General features: G+C 37.5%; 1 protein-coding gene across 7 annotated transcripts in view; it reads left to right on the plus strand.

Annotated features, from left to right (window-relative positions):
• Positions 1 to 22,735, plus strand: part of SAFB2 (scaffold attachment factor B2) — a 39,482-nt gene extending 16,747 nt beyond the window's left edge. For 2 of the 7 annotated variants that reach the window (XM_069086736.1, XM_069086735.1), the window contains 12 exons: positions 645 to 794; positions 880 to 992; positions 2,886 to 3,001; positions 7,950 to 8,041; positions 9,713 to 9,849; positions 11,630 to 11,923; positions 13,225 to 13,362; positions 14,605 to 14,647; positions 17,542 to 17,666; positions 21,693 to 21,805; positions 21,971 to 22,037; positions 22,366 to 22,735. In XM_069086736.1, coding sequence (XP_068942837.1) covers positions 645 to 794; positions 880 to 992; positions 2,886 to 3,001; positions 7,950 to 8,041; positions 9,713 to 9,849; positions 11,630 to 11,923; positions 13,225 to 13,362; positions 14,605 to 14,647; positions 17,542 to 17,666; positions 21,693 to 21,805; positions 21,971 to 22,037; positions 22,366 to 22,498 — 1,521 coding nt within the window. In that variant the 3' untranslated portion in view covers positions 22,499 to 22,735. Of the gene's footprint in view, positions 1 to 644; positions 795 to 879; positions 993 to 2,885; positions 3,002 to 7,949; positions 8,042 to 9,712; positions 9,850 to 11,629; positions 11,924 to 13,224; positions 13,363 to 14,157; positions 14,183 to 14,604; positions 14,648 to 17,541; positions 17,667 to 21,692; positions 21,806 to 21,970 lie in introns of those variants that run through there. The other 5 variants (XR_011168103.1, XM_069086738.1, XM_069086740.1 and 2 more) reach the window with 5 other exon arrangements.
• The last annotated feature ends 297 nt before the right edge of the window (positions 22,736 to 23,032 follow it).

The raw sequence follows: 23,032 nt of genomic DNA on the forward strand, positions 1-23,032 counted from the left end.
TAAATCCTCAAATGTTAAAACTAGGAGGAAGTTGAGATCATTTGGGCCAGACTTCATTTTGCAGATGAAGAAACTGTTGCTAAGAGAGGTATAAGGACTTGTCTGATGGAATACTTACAATTGTTACCTCCTTGGATTGGAACTAGAAACTTGATGATATGCTGCCATGTTCTAGTGTGGTGCTTTTTTTGCATTTTGCCTCATCTTTAGCATGATCTCTTAGAGATCCCTTATATACGTGTGAGAGCCATTGTAGCTTAGTTTGTGGTATAAGTAACAAACAGGTTGGAGAGTGAGCGGGGATGAACTGCTCTACATGATTCCATAGGAACACTGAAATAGGCAGAAGAAGATGGGAGAGATTCTGAGTCACCAAGATGTCTTTAGAGAGATTGTTTGTGATGCTAATTATTTGAAGTTTGGTTTTTCCTGTATGAGACAGGGACCCTTAATCTTCATCTATCATTTTGATCAATTGATTATAAGGACTTTTAACAGTTTGAAGGAGTAGTTCCTATAGCATTGATAAGGATAACAATGACAACAACTTTTGGGTATTATTGACTTGTTATGAATTTGAACAGTGTGTCAGGTTACTTTTGTGCAAAATTTAAAAACTTGAAAAAAAAATTGTTTTCCTAAAGGTTGTTGGAGCCAAAGTGGTAACTAATGCTCGTAGTCCAGGGGCACGGTGTTATGGTTTTGTTACAATGTCTACATCCGATGAAGCCACAAAGTGTATTAACCACCTTCACCGAACAGAATTACATGGAAGAATGATCTCAGTAGAAAAAGTAAGTGGTGGCAGTTATGTACTGCTGTGTGTCATATAAATGAAAGACCTTCCCTGTTCATCATTTCTGGCCAAATTAATTTTAGGCCAAAAATGAGCCTGCTGGGAAGAAACCTTCTGACCGCAAAGACTGTGAAATAAAAAAGGAAAAATCAGGCAGCGGGGAAAGACATCATTCCACTGACTCCCGGCCTGAAAGGTAAAGGAGTTTTTAAAATATTGTTCTTTGGTACCTCATGGGTTGTGGGGCAGGGAGGAAGACTTGGAAAAGGACCCTTTACAGATGTGCCATAATGGTATGGAAACTACATCAGCAGTACCAACACCAGTAGAGGAAATTACTGGAAAGCATGATTTGTCATGAGATTTGTCCTTAGAAATCAGCAGGATCATAGATTTATGGCTAAAGATCATATAGTCTAATCTCCTCATTATAAAGGAGGTTGCTGAGACAGAGAGGTGAATTAACCCAGGGTCAAACAGTAAGTGATTGAGGTTCTGATTCCCAGGTGAGTTCTCTTTCCATAGTACTGTTGCTGGTTCTCAGAAATACATTTCCTTTTCATGTATTTGGTATAGTTAGTATTTGTATTGTGGCTTTCCTCTGTATTATTTAACCAAGATGGTGTTGGAAAGACACGATTTTTTTTAAATCGTGAAATTAAGTTCTCTTAGTATTTAGATTGTTAAATAACCAAAATCATTAAATTTGTACATTTTTCTTTTTTACTTTATGAAATGTCATTTTAAAGAAGTGCTTGTATTTCCACATTTCACAGTGTCTTTCTAATTAAGATAAGCCCAGCAAATGCTTCCTGTTTTCCACATGCCGACAACATGATTTGTTTGCCATTATTTAGTTTTACTCAAATTCTGAAGCCAAACCTCTTGAAAAATACTTGTCAGGCTCATGAGACATCCTTTAGAGTAGAATAGTCTGCTTGTGTCATATTTACTGATAGATATTGATAGGTAGATAGACCTTGATAATTAAATGTGGAACTGCAAGTTTTCATCATCTTGACCCAATTGCTGCTTGTTGGACAATAATTATAAATGTCCACTGAATTAGCTTTTTATACTTGGGAATGAAGCCTATAATTTCATAAGCATTTTTTCAGCTAAGACTTTGTAGAGAGTATTGACTAGACTCTAGGGTGGTAGAATATGGGAATCTGGCCAAATGAGGTGTTTGAATCATTGGAGATAGAGTTTTAAGTTCCTAATGTGCCTGGTGATGTTACAGAGGACACCCAAGTATTCTCAAGGAGCTTATAATCTATCTTGTTGATGTGAGAAAGCATCTATTAAACAGCTAAAAAATAATACCAAATATGAATGTCAGAATGCGTGCTACAGAGGGGAAATGCTGGTGGTCAAGAAGGAAAACGGTGGGTGGAAGAGGTGTAATTTGAACTGAATTTTGAAGGAACAGTGGTATTTCATTAGGGAAATAGGTATAAGAGCAATAAAAATAATAGCTGACATTTATATAGTGTATGCTATGCGCTGGGCACTGTGCTAAGCACTGGAGTACAAGAAAGGTCAAAGGCAGTCAGTCCCTGCCCTCAGGGAGCTCATGTTCTAACTAGTGACACAACACAAACAAATATGTGCACACAAGGTCCATGTGTCTATATAAATAGAAAATAATTAACAGAGGATAGAATTGAAAGGGATTGGGAAAGGCTTCCTGTAGAATGTGTTATTTTAGCTGAGATTTAAAAGAAGCCAGGAGGCAGAGATGGGGAGAGAGGGCATTCTAGGTATGGGGGACAGCCAGGGAAAATATCTGCAGTTGAGAGGAACTACTACAAGGCCAGGGTCATTGGATTGAAGAATCCATAGGTAGGGGGTAATTGAAGACTAGAAAGGTGAGACGAGGAGAGAAGGCAGATTAGGAAAGGCCTTGAAAGACAGGAGATTTTATATTTGATCCCAGGTATGATAGGGAGGCACTGGAGTTTAGGAAGACAGAAGGGTGTGATGTGTTTAGATGAATTTTGATGAGAATTCCATCCTGAAAAATGCAGAGCTTATTTTTTAGGCACTTGACTCTTACTGCTCTGCTTTTTTTTTTTTTTTTAAACAGGACTGTGATTAAGAGTGAGAAAAAAGATGATAAAAGGTCTGAAGACAGGAAGGATGAAAAGGACCATGATGAACTGAAACCTGGGTCAGCAGATCGTTCTAGAGCCACCAAATCAGGTAAGTCATCTAGGGCTTAATTAAAAGGAACTAAACTAGTCAGTGGTATTAGATATGTCCTGAGAATACATCTCAGCAGTTGATTGCTAAGTTTTGCTATTTATAGGAAAATCACAAAAGAAGTTCCAGATGAAAATTCAGGAAAGCAGTTTTCCTTCAATGATGAAATTTTCTTCAAGAAAAAATTTAAAAGTTTATAATCAACAAAAATATACATATATAATAAATCTTTACATGGAACCCTTTCCATTTAACAGAGAAGCACCAAATGAATTAACACATAATAAATAAGCATAAAATGCATTTACTTGTTTCTAAATCAGTCTGAAACTACTTTTGGATTTTGCTTTTTGCTTGTTCCTTAAAGAGTCAGACTTTTAAAAAAGTGCATATACAAAAAAAAAAGTACATCTATAGTTTTGCAACTGCTAATGCCTGTGTCTTCATGTAGGTGTTCTCACATACCCTGGCATTGCCTTTTTTTCTTTTTAACAAATTGCCAGAAATCTGAAAACATTATAAGAATTACTCATGTTTATAGTTAAACTTTAAGACTCCTGATATCTTTTTTTTTTTTAATAGATTTTAGATCAATAGAGAATTGTATAGGACTAGGACAGTTATCTTAACAATGTTAATAAACTTGGTTTTTATCAATTTTATATAATTGCAAGCATTTAAATTAAACATTATTAAATAGAATTTATACTGAGCCTTTTTTGCCATCACATGTGCCTCCCTTTCCCATGAAAGCATAAGATAAGGGGAGTGGGGGGTGGTGAGGTACAGAATCAGGCCAGTAGTAATTAAAGATTTCTCTTGATACTTTGTGAGCTTCATTGTGTGTGTGTGTGTGTGTGCATGTGTGTGTGCTTGTGCGTGCATAATTCTATACTACATTGGACCCAAACCTGCTTTAGAAGCATTGCAATTTTTTGCACATTGTTACATGCTGGATTCTAAACGTTTGTGATAATTTATCTGAGATGCAATCTGATGTCAAACAAGTTGTTTTTAAAGATGGCTGGCAAGTATTGCAAATTTAATCAAGTAGGTAACTTGTGGAAGGTAGAGTTGGATTGTTTTGCTTTAGGGAAAGAAAATAGATTTTGAAGCATTTAATATCCCAAGATAAATGTAGGGGAAGTGAACATATCTATTTCACTTTTGTCAGTTTGTGCAGAGGAACAGCAGTACATTGATTTAGAGCACATAGGCTAAAATTCTGCAGCACTCTTAAAATGTGTGGGAGGAATAAAAATCAATAGCTTTGTTATCTTAGATTCTACTATGACATTGTGAGAAGTAGCAGAAATCCACAGAGTATATGTATGTGCTTCTGTATAAAAGGACAGATCATCTTACTGGAGAAACTTAAGTTTTTAAATATGGTTGCAGGAACTTTTTTTTTTTTTTAGGCAATTGGGGTTAAGTAACTTGCTCAAGGTTACACGGCCAGTTATTTCTGGGTGTGGTGCTGAGTATCTGAGCCCGGATTTGATCCAGGTCGTCCCAACACTGGAGCCGGTGCTCTTACTCGCTGAGCCACCTGGCTGCCCCTAAGCAATTGGGGTTAAGTAACTTGCTCAAGGTTACACGGCCAGGTGTTTCTGGGTGGGTGCTAAGTGTGAGCCCGGGATTCGATCTCCAGGTCTTCTCAATACTGGAGCCGGTGCTCTTACTCGCTGTGCTACCTGGCTGCCCCTGGAACTTTTTAAAAATCAATTTAAAAATAGCTCATCTGTAATTGACTATTTTTGAGATTCAGAACATGAAATTTTTAAAAAATATTTTTTAATTTTATATTTATTTTTAGTTTACATCATTTCCACAAGATTTTGAGTTACAGATTTTCTCCCCATCTTTCCCCTACCCACCACCCCAAAACAGTGATCCCACTGTATACCTCCTCCCCTAATCTGCTCTCCTATATCCTCCCCCATCCCTCCTCTGACTTGCCAGTAGGGGAAGATGGATCTCCATCCCCCAGTGCCTGCATATCTTATTTCCCAGTTCCATGTAAAAAAAAAAATAATATTTTTTTAAACATTTGATTTTAAAACTTTGAATTCCAGATTCTTTTCCTTCATCCCTTGTCATCCACCCTTACTGGGAATATAAGCAATTCTATATAGGTTGTACATGTGTAGCTATACAAAACATTTCCATAGTGGATACATTGTGAAAGACTGACTATATTTCCCTCCATCCTATCCCACCTCCCACTTGTTCTATTCTCTACTTTGACCCTGTCCCTTTTCAAAAGTATGTGCTTCTAACTATCCCTCCAACCTGCCCTCCCCTCCATCATCCCCCCTTTTATCCCCTTCCCCCCTACTCTCCTATAGGGTGAGATACCCTATTTAGTGTGTAGGTCATTCCCTCCCTAAGCCAAATTCAATGAGAGTAAGGTTGACTCATTCCCTTTTGCTTTCCTGTTCTTCCCCTCCATTGTAACAATTTTTCCTTGCCTCTTCTGTGTGAGATAATTTCTGTCTCTCCCCATCTGCTCTCATTGTATTCCTCACTTTTACCTCTCAATTTCACCTTTTAAGTATCATCCCTTCCTATTCAATTGATCCTGTGCCCTCTGTCTATGTATACCTGTACACATATATAGACACTCACTTATGTATTCATACACACATATACCCTCCTATATAGACATATATATGTATGTACACACACATATATATACATTTATGTTCCCTTCAACTATCCTCATACTGAGAAAAGTTTCAAAAGTTACAATTGTCGTTTTTCCATGTAGGAATGTAAATAGTTCAACTTTGATAAGTTCCTTATGATTTCTTTTCCTTGTTTACCTTTTCATGCTTCTGTTGCTTCTTGTATCTGAATGTCATATTTTCTGTTCAACTATGGTTTTTTCGTCAAAAGAGCTTGAAAGTCCTCTATTTCATTGAATGACCATATTTTCCTCTGAAATATGATACTCAGTTTTTCTGGGTAGGTGATTGTTGGTTTTATCCCAGTTCCTTTGACCTCCGGAATATCATATTTCAAGCCCTTTGATCACTCAGTATGGAAGCTGCCAGATCTTGTGTTATCCTGATTATGTTTCCACAATACTCAAATTTTTCTTCTTGGCTGCTTTATATTTTCTCCTTGATCTGGGAATTCTGGAACCTGGCTATAATATTCCTAGGAGTTTTCTTTTTCAAGAGGTGATCAGTGAATTCTTTCAATTTCTGTTTTGCCCTCTGGTTCTAAAATATTAGGGGGATTTTCCTTGAGAATTTCTTGGAGGATGATTTCTAGGTTTTTTAATTTTGATTATGGCTTTCAGGTAGTCCAATAATTTTTAAATTATCTCTCCTGGATCTGTTTTCCAGGTTAGTGGTTTTTCCAATGAGATATTTCACAATGCCTTCTATTTTTTCATTTGTTTGGATCTGTTTAATAGTATCTTGATCCCTTATAAAGTCATTAGTTTCCATTTGCTCTAGTCTAATTCTGAAGGAATGATTCTCCTCAGTGAGCTTTTGAGATTTTTTCCATCTGGCAAGTTTGGCTTTTTAAGGCACTTCTTCTCATTAGCTTTTTGGGCCTCTTTTGCCATTTGAGTTAGTCTGGTTTTTAAGGTGTTACTCTCTTCAGTCAGGTCGTTGACTCTCTTTTTATGATTTTCTTGCATCATTCTCATTTCTCTTTCCAATTTTTCTTCCACTTCTCTTATTTGGTTTTCGAAGTCCTTCTTAAGCTCCTCTGTGGCCTGTAACCAATTCATATTTTTCTTGGAAGCTTTTGGTGCAGAAGTTCTGACTTTGTTATCTTCCTCCTGTTCCATGCTTTGATCCATTTTGTCCCCAAAAAAGTAATCCAAAGTTGGATTGCTGTGCTTGCTCAATTACTTGACTTTTGAGCTTTTTGCCACAGTAGAACTCTGCTTCCAGAGAGGAGAGCTTTGTCCCAAATCACTGGGGTTTTTGCAGCTGCCAGAGCTATTAGTTGGTTGCCCTACATTGGCTCTGGCACCTGGTCACACACCGCAGGACCTCAGCCCAATATAGCAATCCAGATCCAAGCAGGTTAAAGCAAGGGTGATTACCCCTCAGAATGATCACTTGGTCCCCCTATGATCTGCAGGCCAGGAGCTCTGAAGCAATCACACCACTTCTCCCTTCCAGGGCCAGAGGCCAGATTGCACTCTTGATTCCCTTGTTCCCAAAATCCACATTGACCTTTTACTTTGCCTTTGGCATTTATGGGTTGATAATCGCCACAGCTGCTGGTGATCCACTCTCCCAAAGTCTTGCCAGCCACAGCTGGTCAGGGCTGTCCTGGGGCTAAAACTCTGGGCTCATGCGGGGCTGGGCTCTGCTCCCAGTGTGCTGCTATCGACCCTTCCTGCTGGCCTGCTGGGTTGCCTTCAGCGGGAGATTTGTCTCTGTCACTTTGTGGGTTCTGTAGCTCTAAAGTTTGTTTAGAGTCATATTTTATAGGTATTTGAGGTGGTTATGGGGGGAGCTCAGGGAGTTTTCCTGCTTCTATGCTGCCATCTTAGCTCCCTTTCCAGAACATGAAGTCTTAATCCCAAAAATGGAACTATGTCAATCTTAACGTTTCCACTATTATTATAAGAAATAGTAAATATTGGGGCAGCTAGGTGGCGCAGTGAATAGAGCACTGACCTTGGAGTCAGGAGGACCTGAATTCAAATTCAGCCTCACACTTAACACAAAAACTAGCCGTGTGACCTTGGGCAAGTTGCTTAACACCAATTGCCCTTCCTTCCCCCCTCCAAAAAGCAAAAAACAAAAAAAAAATAGTAAATATTACGTGAGAACAATTTCAGATGATAAAAATTATTTTTAATGATGAAGTTGAGAATTTTAAGCAAAATTTTGAGGATTGAATGCTAAATTATAGCAAGTTGGAAGACAACAACATAACTAATGTGGTATTTGTCATCTATTATCATCTGAAGGAAGCAGAGGGACAGAACGGACAGTTGTAATGGACAAGTCAAAGGGGGAACCTGTTATTAGTGTGAAAACCACAACCAGGTCTAAAGAGCGGGTAAGTATCATGTCTGGGTCTAGTTTCTCTGTGAGGGGGGGCATGTAAAAGCATTCTGGATTTACATTATAAAAATTATTATTTGATCTTGTAAATTAAGATTGCCCTAAGGCACTTTTCCATTTTATAATTTGAAGAGGGTAGGCGTGTGTTTGTTGATTTTTGTGTATAATGTGTTTAAATGTTCCAGCAATGATGGGTTGACATGTGAAACAGATCTTTCAATATGTTCATCTGAAAAAATACAAATATTATCTTTTAGAGGGAAAGGGGAGAAAATAGAGCTGAGAGAGGTTTTTCACTGAAGCCCTAGGGGGAAGGTTATGAAGCAGCACAATTGTCTTAGAATAATCGTTGGTTAGGAAATTTTAAACCAGTGGTTATCCTGAAGTGCTAGAACATCATGAAGGTTCCTTTTTAACTATAAATTTTCATATTCTTGATGCAGTATTCCAGTTCCACTTAATCTGTTTTATGAATCATCCAGCAAGTATAGATCATCCCAATACATCCTTTTCTTTAACTGAAATTATATGTACGTACACAAAATTAAGGTCTAAAACATGTTTTCAAAATATCTGCCCCCATTTTGCTGATACTTCATCAGACTACACCTCCTTCTGTGAAGTAAATTGACACAGGAAATACAGCTCACCATTGCAGGGGAAAGGCACAGACTTTCCAAGTTAAAAGGTAAGTTTTACTCATTGGTTAATTTAATAGCAGTTTAAAATTTTTTTGGTTAATTTAATAAAGCTCTATTAAATTAACCAGAAAGTAAACTAGAATTCCTTTTAAAGTTGTCTTCCATACTATCAGATGGTGTGCTGCATTTCCTGTGATCTTGTGTTCTACACGTAGGTGTTTAACATAGTAGTGTGCTGTTTGATTTTTTTTTTCCATGAAGGCAGCTATGACCTTTTTTAAAAAACAAAACGCCTTTATACATTGTATCTAGAATGGTTATTAAATTTAATAATAGCCATAGTAGTGGTACTTTTTCTTAGCTAATTCTCATATAAATTTATAAGCTTCCAATTTTCTGAGAATGTCAGGGGTAGCAGGATTTGTGGAGTTAATTTTGCCTCATTAAAAAGGCAATTTGCATAAAGCAGTGTTAGGTCAGAATGACTGGTAGAAAGGTGAAAAATTCAGTTGACTAGTAATTAGAGCAAGTTTAACTGCATCTCTCATATCAAATCATATTAGTTATTTTACCTATACATATCCTATATAACTAGTCAGCTTCTCTTTTAGGAACTAATTTTCTGTTGAATTAAGAAAGTATTTTGTCCCAGAAATGTTACTGGAGAAAAAGATTGATTGCACGAGTTTTCTGACATTTTTGAATTTGTTTTGTTTTTATTTTTTCTTTTTGAATATTGAAAAACTGATTTTCTTTATGTATGAATGAAAGGCATTACCTGAAACTTAGTTACTTGATTAGTGAACTGGATTGCCTGTAGGCAGCTGCATGTACTCAGGTTAAACTCTTTAGATTTATATTGTATTTATATTCTCATTTTTAAACCTCTTATTCAGGAATTATGGTACTATATAAGTTAAATGGGACAGATGATTTTAGGATGATTCAAATATGGATATTTTCACTTAATGTTTGCTGTAATTACACTTTTAAGATTAATTTTTGAAAAAAACTTTGGTAAACAGAGCTCTAAAAGTCAGGATCGAAAATCAGAAAGCAAAGAAAAGAGAGACATTTTGTCATTTGATAAAATCAAAGAACAGCGGGAGCGGGAACGACAAAGGCAACGAGAACGAGAAATCAGAGAAACTGAAAGGCGTAGGTAAGTAGAGGACCAAAATAAACTGATTTGACTTTTTTTTTCCCCTGAAGTAAGTTATTATTTTTTTCCTCATCAGTATTTGGAAAGAGACTTCAGTTTCATTTCATATTGGACACTTAAATACATTTATCATGTTTTTAGCACCAGCAGACCAGATCACCAGCTCTTATAGAGGCTCTTTGTTCCAACCAGTACCTAAGCAACAATCTCTCCTATAACATAGTTAATAAGTGGAATTCAGTAAGGGGGAGTTTACTATCAGGGCAACCCATTCTGCTTAATGCTGACTTTTTAATCTTCAAATTTTCATCTGATTAGAAGCAAGGAGAGACAGGGTTAGTGGCAGAATTGGAACTTGGTCTGTGTAGCTTCAAGTTGTTACTACTATGATGAAATGGTACCTGAGCCAGCCAAGTCAACAAGCATTTATTAAGTGCTGATTATGTGCCAGACACTGTGCTAAACACTAGGAATACAAAAAAAGGGCAAATATAGTCCCTGTCCTCGAACTTATGTCTGTAATTTTGACAGGGTCTAATCACCGATCCTGAAACTATTCTCAAAGAAAAATTAGCAGTTTGAATAGTTGGAGTTTCATTGTACTATAGGAGGGAAACAGATCAATGTCTGTCATGTTGTAACAAGTCTTTACTACTCAAAAGTTCCCATGCTTCATCAAAAGATGCTAGATTTAAGAGTGGAGCAAAAGTTTTTGTAGCTTTTGATTATCATACCCCCTTAGGGTCCAGGCTTCTTATCTTATGTCAGGTTGTATTTTTCATCATTGTTTAATGTAACAAAGGACTTCAGCATACTTTAACATTTAGAAATACTTTAAGCTGATAACAGGTTGTCTTTAAAAACATATCTTCAAAGTCTTTTTAGTAACTGTATAGAAGTTACTGGCTTCTGTTCCCCCTTAGCATTACGTGGTAGAAAAACTGTTAGAGGAGGAGACCTAGGTTCATATCCCAACTCTAATTATAGTAGTATAACCATAAGCAAGTTCTCAGCTTTGATTTCTTCATGGGTAAAGTTTTTGCGTGATACTTAATTATATATTATGTGACATAATAACTGTCACATAATTTGTATGAGCAAGAGACTGTCATACCATTCATACTACGTGGTTATTATCATTTTTAGGGATATTTATTAGACTTAAAAGGACTTTGTAAAAGATGATTCCTCATAGAAAAATTCATGTACTTAGAAATGAACATTTTCCACCCCATGTGTACCAGTTTTGCTTATCAGTATAATGATTTCATTACATTTATGTCTTATAAAATGCTTTATACAGTCTTGTGATTATACTGATTTTCTTTACAGCCTAGGAAAGTTGGTTCATGTGACACATGGGACCTTTTCTGTTTGAATCCAGTACCTAATCTACCACAACCTTCTTTTTCCAAAAACATCATCTGTTTTGACTTAAAATTTAATTTTTTGGTGCTTTAGTGAATATTTTTTTCCCTTAATTCTCTCTTCAGTTCATTTTGTAACTTTTTTCTGTTAAATTTTTTATGACAGAAATTGTGTATAGATCAGCATTGGGTGAATAAGTAATGACCATATTGCTACCTTCTGACTAGTTGAATAGGACAAGCAGTCAGTGTTAAAAAAATTTTTTTGACATCTTTAGATTTTGGAGAAAGTTTACTTCACATGTTAATTAATAGTTGAGTAGCAAAGTTTCCCTTGTTGAAAGAATTGTTCTTTTTAAAATTGTGGGCTTAATGAGGAAAGTTCCCACTCAGGAATATTTGTGTTTAACCAGAGAACGAGAGCAGCGGGAGCGGGAGCAGCGTATCGATGCCTTCCGAGAGCGAAAGGAGAAAGCCAGGCTGCAGAGGGAACGTGTGCGACTTGAGTGTCAGAGGCAGCGTCTTGAACGAGAGCGAATGGAGAGGGAGAGACTAGAAAGGGAGAGAATTCGTGTAGAACAAGAGAGGAGAAAAGAACAAGAACGGATCCACAGGGAGAGAGAGGAGCTTCGGCGCCAGCAGGAACAATTGCGCTATGAACAGGAGCGGCGGCCTGCTCTGAGAAGACCTTATGATGTAGATTCAAGGTAAAGGCAGCTGCTTTTGTGGAAGGATGATTAATCATACCCCATGTTCTTGCTTGTGCATCATTCAGGTGCTAGGGATACAAAGATGACCATGACATACAGATCCTGCTCTCAAGGAGTTTACAATTCATAGGAAAAACCCAAACACAGATCCCTGATGGGGGGTGGGGGGTGGGGTGAGCTTATCCAGGTTTGGTCTCACATTGACTTCCGGCTGGGCTTCATGGAGGCTGTAACATTTGAGTTGGATCTTGAAGGAAATTGGGGACCTAAGCATACAGGGAGAGTCCATTTAAAAGGTGGAAGAAGTTGCATATTTTAATTTCTCTTTTAGCATGTATAATTGAAAGTTAGTTGAAGTATAGTAATAGGAATGTATTGGTTGCCGTCTTGACATATTGTTTGAAACACATCAGTAATCCATAGAAACTTATAATTTTTTATGCCATGAAGTTGTTGAGTGATTCATTTCTTTTGGATTGAGCTCCCTGTGAGTGAGTGTTCTTGGCAGTTGATACTTTCTGAAGGTTCTTAACTGATACTTTTAAAACCACTCTTAGAGTTGAGAAGTACCTTAGGAGACCTCAGTCCCTACTGAAGAATAATTCCATTGCTTATACTAGGAAGCTTCTCCAGTTCCATTACTTGCTAAGGTGTTTGTCTTGAAAAATCCCTAAATATCAATTATGCCTAAATTGCTTTGGTAGCCTCAGTCCAGTATATCCTTTGTACAGCTGAAGAAGGGATGGGTAAAAAGTATTAAAGAAACTTGTCCATGGATTTAAAAGTAAGTTTATCCTTCAATGTATCGTTGGCACTAAATTGGTAATTATCACCCTACTAGCTGCAAGTCTTAATTTTCCTGTAAAATTCAGCAAAAGATAATTGGATAGTATCCTAATGTGTGTTCCCTGCTTTAATTCCCTTGGCTTTTGTAGAAAACTTGGGAGGAAGCTCGGTTTAGGGTAGGTAGACATTCAAGGTAAAAAGTCATACTTTATCATTCCAGGACAATCAAATATTTCATTTCATTCTTGTTTGAACACATGCCGGGATCAGGGTATTAACTGTCTTGATACAATTAGCTCACAGCAGTCTTTTTCTTGAGATTGTCAAACTAGAATGCCAGTATGCCTCTTGGCAGTTTGAGGGATTTTAATTTATCAGATCAAAATGATAATGATTGAATGTGCAGAGATTAGCCCTGCAGGATATTTTAAATGAGATTTGGTCTAGAGAGAGTGCATTTTCTTCACTTTTATTCTTTTTCATAAATTAAATACTTTTTTTTGGGTACACAGACGAGATGATTCATATTGGCCAGAAGGAAAACGAGCTGCTCTTGATGACAGATACCGATCCGAGTTCACCCGACAAGATCGTTTTCATGATTTTGATCACAGGGACCGGAGCCGATACCAGGACCATTCAGTGGACAGGTTAGCCCTTCTCATTCCCTTCATCTTCAGAAATGTAGGCTTATGCATTTAGGTATTTCATTTTCTGTGTAGGGCATAAATGCAGCTGCGAAATTGTTCTTTGTCATTTTGCTTTACTTTTGGAACATGTCAACCAAGAACTTTTGACCTGCTGAGTCTGTGATCCCTCCTTATATACAATGAGCAAGTTTGGATGGCATGTAGAAGTTTCTGAGAAAACTTACAGAGCCATAGTTTCAAAGCTAGAAGGAAGAACCCTTCTTATTTCTGCAAAAGATTGTTCTTTCCTTGAGCACAGGCACTTAATTACTACCAGAATCTAGGTCTCTTGACTCATAGTCCAGCACTTTTTTATACAAACCAAGTTGTTGGCCTAACATTTTGGTGTTTCTTTTTAGGTCCATTAGTCCTTTAAAAATAAATAGTCTCAATTTTCAGAAAATATTAGGTTTACTAAAATTTATATTCAAGTCACTCACATTTAACCACACCATTTCATTCTTCCATAGCTACTCCCATGTTTTTTAAACTTCCACATTTTTATTTAAATCATCAAGTATTTCTCTTCCACTGATACACCCAGGGTTCCTTCACAGCTCTAGCAAAAAGAATAAAGCACAAGAGGCAGAGTATATTTCATTTCTCATTAGGATCTAGATTGTGGGAGACTGGCCATATGGAATCAGCCCTTGTTTTAAATAGGGAATGTGCCTACTTTGTAGAATTATTTCCAAAGTTTTCATTTTGTGAATCCCATAACTCTACTTTGAGCTGCCTTTCTTTTGGCCATTTCAGTGCTCATTAACTCTTCCACCAGAGGAAAGAAAGGAAAAGAGATGAAAGGTGCATTACAAGGTAGTTTATTTCATTAGCTCTTGGAAAATATTTGGTATAAGAGTATTGCATGTTAGTTAACAGTCAGAAATTTTGGTGCTTCTGTGGATTTTGTATTTATCTGGGTTATTTTGTTCCCGTTGACCACTTCATGATCAAAGTTCTGTCTTGGTGGTAAGAAGTTTCATGTCAGAGATTTGAATAGATAGATGTGGTTGTGGAAGATTTTTGCAAGGGTATCTAAGCATTAGAGTTAACTCATTTTTCTCCCTGGAAAATTGGTTAGAAATGAAATCTTTGCCTTGTGGAAATAGTGTTAGATTTCACTCTAGAAAATTGATTTAGACTTCATGAGAATGATAGAAAGAACTACCCATTGGTATTTTAATAATTGTTTTTGTTTCCCAGGAGGGAAGGTTCAAGGTCAGTGATGGGAGAAAGAGATGGGCAGGTGAGTTAAATCTTGAGATCTCCTTCTAACACATTCCCTCTTCTTGGTAGTTTTAAGTAACTTTTAGACTTGAGCTCCTCCTGATTATTATTAGTCTGGCAGAATGAGTGACAGGGTGGGTTTGGCAGCAGAGCCCTCAACTTGAAATCACAAGACCTGGGTTCAAAGCCAGACTTCTGGCATTCATTAGCTCTGTGACCTTGGCTAGGCTTCTTCATTCCTTTGGGGAGTAAATATAGAATAGGAATAATAATACCTGTACCATATTGAATGGGGGGGGGGGAGATAGGAATGGGGAAGAGTACTTGGTAAATCATAAAAAGTGTGAGTTATTTTTCTTTTTCCTTAACTATAGAGAACCAAAATAACTGATGAGAATCTGATTTTTTTTAAACTTAAGTTTTTGTGTACAAGTGCCTGCCAGTAGTTCTAGATATGAGGTTAGGGAAGAAGATATTTAAAAAGTATGGCATGGGGCGGCTGGGTGGCACAGTGAATAGAGCACTGGTCCTGGATTCAGGAGGACCTGAGTTCAAATCTGGCCTCAGAAACTCAACACAAAAACTAGTCATGTGACCTTGGGCAAGTCACTTAACCCCAATTGCCCTACCTTCCCCCTCCAAAAAGCAAAAAAAAAAAAAGTATGGCACAATGTTTGTCTTGAAGGTTTTAAGTCTTTTTTTTTTTTAATTTAAATGCTTTATTAACTGCTGATTTGAAGGTTTTAAGTCTTATGAAGAAAGGATGTGTTTGTGAGAAAGTTAACAGTCATGTGATAGGATATTAAGGGCCAGGTGAATATTTTATTAGAAGATTTTATAGGATCATAGATTTAGAGCTGAAAGTGGATTTTAGAAGACAGTGAGTCCAGCCCCTTGTTTTATAAATGAAAGAATTGAGCCCAGAGAGCTTAAGTCATATATCCATGGTCACACAGCTAGTAAGTGTCAGGTGGGATTTGAACCCAGATTTTATTGATTCCAAGCCCAGTGCTCTACTGAAGTGGTATCAAACCAAAATAGAAATGAGAATCACTAATCTGTAGATAAGGATCCTTGTAGACTGCGTGTTGACTTAGTTGGAAAATGTAGTGTTACTGAGTCTTACTGTAATTTTATTTGTTAAATATTTCCCAGTTACATTTTAGTCTGGTTCAGGCTACGTTTGAGAGTGCTGCAAGCCTGTGGACTGCATGTTTGACACCTCTACTCAACTGCACTGACTCTTGGCATTGTGGCCCCTGTGAGTTCCCTCACATAGCAAACAGTCTGAACAGTGCAGAGCCAGAGGTGGGTGAGTGGAATAAGTCCCCCAGAGCATGCTCTCTGGAGATCCAAGTGACGTAAGAGCAGTATAGTATGGAGTACAAGAAGATGACCAGTGTGGGCTGGCTCGATAAATTAGGTCACGTTTGATTCCTTTAATAAGTTAGTCAATATCAAATCAAAAGATTTAGGAAGGCATATGAGATTCGGTTCATTTCTTTGGTTTGTCTTAAATATTTTCCAGAGCCATGATTCATAATCATGATATTAATAGTTTTCATTTCCACAACTTTCTTTGTTGCCAGAATGTTTTTCTTTGAAGGAATTGGTGGTAGTCTAATAGCAATCGCTATTCTAACCAAAATGCTTAATATTGATCGCAGGGGGTGTGTCAAGGTCCAAATATATTTTTTGTCCCTTTTGATTTGTTAACTTTTTTCCTTTGAAAGGTGGAAAGGTGCTACCTCATCAAATAAGTTTGAGTATTATGTTTTTTCTACATGAGTATCATTTTATTATAAGTCATATAGTTACTTCTTGGTTCTCTAAAGCTATAATTATTAAATAGCTTTATTCAGCAGAACAGAGCTATGAAGTTTTACTCGTGACTTGAGAAGGAAGGAAACAAGTGTTTTTTAAGTGCCCACTATGTACCAGGCACCATACTAAGTACTTTACAAATGATATTTCATTTGGCCCTAATAACAATCCTGGGAGATTGATGCTGTTATTATCCCCATTTTACAAATGAGGAAACTGAGGGTGAGATATTAAAAAGCCCAGGGTCACCACGATAGTTAAGTATTTGAGGTCAGATTTGGATCCACCCCCAGCATCTATGGCACCCCCTAACTGAAAGGTCAGAAGGTATGTTTTAGGAGTAGTGTTACATTCTTTTGCCTATGGGCTGGAGTGTTCAGGCAAGGGGGTGGGGGTGAGGTGCAAAGGAACATCTTGCTTTTCTCTAAATTCAATATAGGTGTCGTTTGTGGAAAAAAAAAAAAAATAACATAGTAAGAGGCTAAAGCTGGGTCCCCATTAGTATGAATAGCAAATCCAGTGAAGTGTATTTGTTACTTGAATTCACACTGCACGTTTCCACAAGATTGGAACCAGTTGTCATATTTTACATAATTTTAATTTTGAATACACGACCACTTGACAGAATTTATTCACACTCTTTGGGATCTAGCTGTGTTAAAAAAGAAGTATTCAAATCTGAAGTTGGAATAGTAACGAAATGAGTCTTTAAGCTGTATCTTAAATTTTAAATGTCACTAACAGGTCTGTTGAGTGAAGCATAATTTTGTGAAATAACTAACACAAAATTAACACAACAAAAGTGGTGAGGCAGTGTTTTTCAATTGGAAAAGGACTGAACTTAGATTAAGGTTCAAATCCTAGCCCTAATACTTACTAGCTGGCATGACCTTTGGCAAGTTTGTTCACCATTTTGACTAGTAGTTTCCTCATCTTGCGCATAGGGTTGTCATGAGGAAAGATAGCTTCACAAAGTTAAAAGCATGGCAGAAGTGTGAATTAGAAGGATTGGTGTTTTGTTCTGCATCAGTGTTACTTAGCAACCTAATGAACAAGAGAGCATTCTTGTATTACTTCTCTACCTTTCAGCACTATGCAGATGATCGCCATGGAGGACCAGAGCGCCATGGACGGGACTCAAGAGATGGGTGGGGCAGCTATGGTTCTGACAAGAGAATGAGTGAAGGAAGGGGACTGCCTCCTCCACCACCAAGGTTAGTAATGTTAAGGAGAAAAAATGACATGCCTTGGATGTTTTTGTATGAGACTTATTAATACGTTGGCCATCTAAGTTCTCTTAACAATTCAGCCAAGTGTCACAGTCTTGTCTAGAAGAATGTTACTCAGTAGGCAGCAGCCAGGCCTACTTGGTTTTGACTTGGAAATCTGGGAGTTTCAGCAAATTCTGGCTCTTTTTTTTTTTTTTAACTTTTCGTTGCATTCAGGACCATTTACTACAGAACAACTCTCATCTTCCAAGGAAAGGCAAAGGTGCCTAGCATCATATATCATGGCATTCCAAACGAGAATCTTACTGAAAATCTTTTAAGTTTATTTTAGCTGGTTTTTGATGGAAATCTTTTTTTATATGTCTGTGTATTGTGTATGAGTGTATGTATGTACCTACCAGCTTTCTTAAGTAGAGTGTACTGAACATAATTTTAACCTTTTCTTGATGTTGATGAAAATTATAGCTTGCATGTCTTTTGCAGTTTACAAAAATGTTTACTTCACAACAAATGTGTGAAGCAGGCCATGCAAATATTGTATCTATTTTGCAAATGAGGAAATTAAATCTTAATAGATGTTAGGTGATTTGCCAGGGTCATGCCAGCTGAGATTTGAACCCAAGTCTTCTGACTTCATAATCTAGTTCCTTTTCCAACACTCTTAGCTATCAGACCTGTTGATCACACTTCATTAGTATAATCATAACTGTTTGGTGTAAGATCTTTCGACCAGCAACAGAGAGAATTTTCCTCACTTTTCACCCCATTTTTAACTCCCTTGCAATGGGAAGAACTTCATATTTAGAATCCGTGAACCCACATCCTACTTTAGATTAGTAATTATATGATCTTGGGCAAGTCAGTTAAACATTTATTTATTAAGTACAGACAGTTCTACCTTTACATAACTGGACTGCTCCACAGACCTTTACATAATGCATTTTTTACCTAATGCAAATTTGCCCCTACCCACACACTTCACATAACAAAGTTACACATAAAATAATACTTTTATGCAGGTCACAAAATGTCCTAGAATGCAGATATATTAAATACTGTGCCCTGACAATAAACAGAAATATAAAATGAAGGGTAATGTTAATAATCTATGCACAATACCATATAGTAATGTTAACAGGTATGCAATATATTGCTCCTTCCTCACATACTGCATCTAGCTTTTATCACTGGTGGTTGGCAGTGCAAATTTTTTTATGAAGTTATTGTGATGTTTGGACATGGCTCTCTTTTTCACTCAAATAATACAATGCTTGTGCCACCTGTCGTGAACTTCTTTGGTTCAACTGAGGGTTCCAAAGCTTCGCTTTCTTCTTCTGTAGCCTTAGCTCAGTCAGATCCTTGTTCAGCAGTTCTCTATGAGACTTAATCAGCTCATCCACATCATTCTCATCCACTTCTAGCTCCAATTTCTGTACTAATTTTACTATTTTGTTATTCAATTCCTTGAACATTTTATCTTTGTCATATCTACAAAAATTGAGTATGAACTAGATTTTTTCTAGATTCCCTTCATGTTTCTGTTATATTCTTTCCCTGCTCCCCCCCCAAAAAAAAAAAGCATATTTCTCTTGGGAAGTAGAAGCTCCTCAGGTGGTTTCCTTCCTTCCCATCCTTATATGACTCCCCCTGCATCTTTCCCTCAGTAGAATTCTTCACATAAAGTCTAATTTTGCATAATATGAATTTACCTAAAGCAAGAGTTGTCTGTAATTTCCTACTGTATACCAGGCACTATATTAAATGCTGAAAATTCAAAGAAAGACAAAAAATAGTCCAAGGCCTCAAGGAGCTCACAGTCTAATGGGAGAAACAAACATGTAAATAACTATGAGGAATATGAACTATGAGATATGTACAGATTAGATGAAGGCTATCAGAAATAGTTTTATATCTCTCCTCCCTTTTATAACTATACTCCTTTGAAAGGTGGTCTACAATCTGTGTCTTCCTTTCCTTTCACTCTCTTAACTCTGCAGTCTCGCTTAAAGCCTCATCATTCAGCTAAAACCATTCTCTCCAAAGTTATCAGTGAGTTCTTTATCTCCAAAACCAGTGGCCTTTTCTCAGTTTTCAACCGTCTTGACTTCTGTGCAGTCTTTGACACTGTCACCCTCTTTGACATTCATTCTTCTCTAGATTTTTATGACACTATTCTCTCCTGGATCTTTTACTACTTATCTGATCCCTCCTTTTCAATCTCCCTTTCTATATCTTCATCTAATTCTTGCTTGCATATGGTAAGTCTCCCCCAAGGCTCTGTCTTTATCTGCCTTTTCTTCTTCCTCTATAGATTTTGCTCAGTTCCCATAAATTCAATTATCTATATACAAATCATTCTCGAATTATTTGGCCATTCAACCTAATCTTTCCCCTTATCACCAGTCCCATATCTCCAACTGCTTCTTAGACATCTCAAATTGAATTCTCCTAGACATTGTACACTGAACTCATCTTCTCTTCTGCCTCCCCCTCACTTTTTTTTAAAAGCAGTTGGGGTTAAGTAACTTGCTCAGGGTTACACGGCCAGTTATTTTTTGTCTGGGTGCCAAGTATCTGAGGCCAGAACTGATCCCTGGTCTCCCGATGCCGGGGCTGGCGCTCTTACTCACTGCACCACCTGGCCACCCCTTCCCCTGCACTTCTAACTACTGGTACTGTCAAGGGTATCACTGTCCTAGGCACCTAAGCTCACCGACCCTTCATAACCTGGCTTCTTCTTAGCTTCCCAGTCTTCTCACACTTCAGCCTCTACCATATAGTTTGTGGGCCAGTGACCCTGGCTACTCTATTGTCCTTGCACAAGAGACCCCATCTCCGTAAGATAGTCCATTGCCTGACTGAGCATTTTCAGTGGCTGTCCCTCATATCTGAAACTCTCACCCTCTTCATTTCCCAGTGCTTAATTTTAGTGCCTTTACAGTATCTATCTCATGTACGTATGAATAGTATGTACAGGTATTTGTATGTTGTCCCCCCCCCCGTTAGACTTTGAGCCCCATGAGAGCAGGGACTCTTTATAGCTTTTCTTTGTATTTTTAGTATCTAGCAGATTGCCTGGTACCTAGTAGGCTTAGATTGCCTGGTACCTAGTAGGCTTCTGAATGATTCTTGACTTGCTTTGGCTTAACTCTGAAAAGAGACGTAATTAAATCTATCAGCCTCATTTTCTATATCTATAGAATAATGGTATTGGACTGAACTATCTCTGAAGTCCCTTCTGGCTTGAATTTTTTATTCATTTTTGGAACTTGGGTCCCAATAACAGATTTTGTGCATGGGTTTTTAATTAAGTGGCAAAGACAGTCTATGGGAGCTCAGCATCAGTCTGTTATTGGACATAAGTTGGTGTAAATTCTCCTGTCTATTGTGATTTAACCAGTGTTGCCTGAAAAATTATCAGAAAACTTAAAGATGACTGTAGGTTGAGCATGTCTGATATAATTACAATGTAGTTGCAAGATTCTCTGTGACTTCATCATAGTCTAACTTTGAAAATCAAGTGAATTAAGCTGTTACATATATTCCTTTACTATATGGGCTATGCTGATATTACACATGGGCAGTTATAAAAATCAAGTTATCTTACATTTCATTGTGTTTGCCCTAAGGGCAGTGAGATCACCATGGGCTCTGTAAACTGGGTACCAGTTTAGGATTTTAGTTTTTAGGATATACAATTTGCCTATCTTAATTTTCACATTAAAATTTGGAAAGTAGCATCAGAGCAACTGTTGGTCTTCATTAGCTCAGAAGTAGAAAAGAGAACTGTATTTTCTTCAGTCCTACTCCTGTAATAAAGGGGGGTAAATGAGGCCCTGAGAAATGACAGACCATCTGAAACTTTGGCAATCAAACTTTCCACAATCCTTGCTTAGTTTCAGTTAGAGGAATTGTCTGTTTTTAAATACTATAAGGAGTAGTTAGTTACATAATAGCCAGAAATACCATCTAAGTAATTTTATTTTATCATTTATTTATTTATTGGTTAAGGGGAGGCCGTGAGTGGGGAGATCATACCCAAAGGATAGAGGATCATCAGGATCGTTCTTGGCAGGGCAGCATGGATGGAGGAATGATGGGCCGAGATCATGAGAGGTGGCAAGGTATGGGGCCAATTCACTGGAAACTTGTCAGTTTGGAGATTTCCTTAATGTGACCCAAGTCCCTTTTTTCTTTCTCTCACATGCCATATAATCCCTGGGAATCTCAAAATAAAATTATCTTTTAAGTCACATTGAAGTATTTGAAAACTTTTTCTTATTTTCTAGGTGGTGAGAGAGGCATGTCTGGTCACTCAGGACCAGGCCATATGGTGAATCGGGGAGGAATGTCGGGGTAAGAAGTTTTGTCCGACGATAGTTGATTTGTTCCTGCTTCTTCACTTGCTCTCCCTTTTAAACACACATCTCTCTTTTGCATGTTAGTTCAACTTGCTTGGTTGAATGTTTTGAAAACAAATCAGATATTTCCAACTTATGCAAATAACCTTCAGTTTCCTGGAATTCAGTGTGTGTTTGTAGTGCTTTTCTCATCTGGTGCATCTGATCAAGAGGGGAAAAAAATTCAAGAGAGATGTAAATGCTACAGAATCGTACTGAACAATGTTGCAATGAAAACTTAAAAAAAAAACACTTCAAGGAAAACAGTTTGAATTTGTTCCTAGGCGAGGCGGCTTTGCGCAAGGTGGAAACTCCCAGGGCCACGTGATGCAGGGTGGTGCAATGCAAGGCAGAGGATTTGGAGGACAGGACAGAGCCAACAGAGGCAGTCACCCTCACTTCACCCGCCGATACTAAGTAGTAACTTGTTTTGGTGTTAAGTGGCAGCAGTATTGAGTTCTTTTAGCCAGGGTTCCCTTGGACTTGTGGGTCTTTTTTTTTTTTTAAACTCTGCCACCATATCGTAGCTCAATACAATGTGAACTCATTTGGGTTTTTTTGTAATAAATGTGTTTTTGTTCATACCATTTCTTTAAAGAGTTTCTGTTAATGAAGCATTCCATTTTCCATTAATAAAAGTTTACAGTTACTGCTGCTCTTTGTTTCTCTGGAGTTTGACAAAGCTTTATTACACAACTGATGTCCAAAAATTCTGTCTTGCCCCATCATTTACTTGTTCGGAGCTGAAACTATATGTTGTCTTGAATGTTTTGCACCATCTTCTCCTCACTGCTGAGCCTTCAGTTTAATCAGATGAATGGGGAAACCAAGACCCATAGGGCAAAGGTTGCCAGCAACATCACAAAGCAAGTCTGGTAGTGGGTGGTACTAGAATTCAGATCTTCCGAAATCCAGGCAGTTCCATTTTCCCTATACATATATATGTATATA

The sequence above is a fragment of the Petaurus breviceps genome, unplaced genomic scaffold (assembly GCF_028583685.1).
Source record: "Petaurus breviceps papuanus isolate PSGF00001 unplaced genomic scaffold, PetGlider_PUasm1.0 180, whole genome shotgun sequence".
NCBI classification, from domain to species: Eukaryota; Metazoa; Chordata; class Mammalia; order Diprotodontia; family Petauridae; genus Petaurus; species Petaurus breviceps.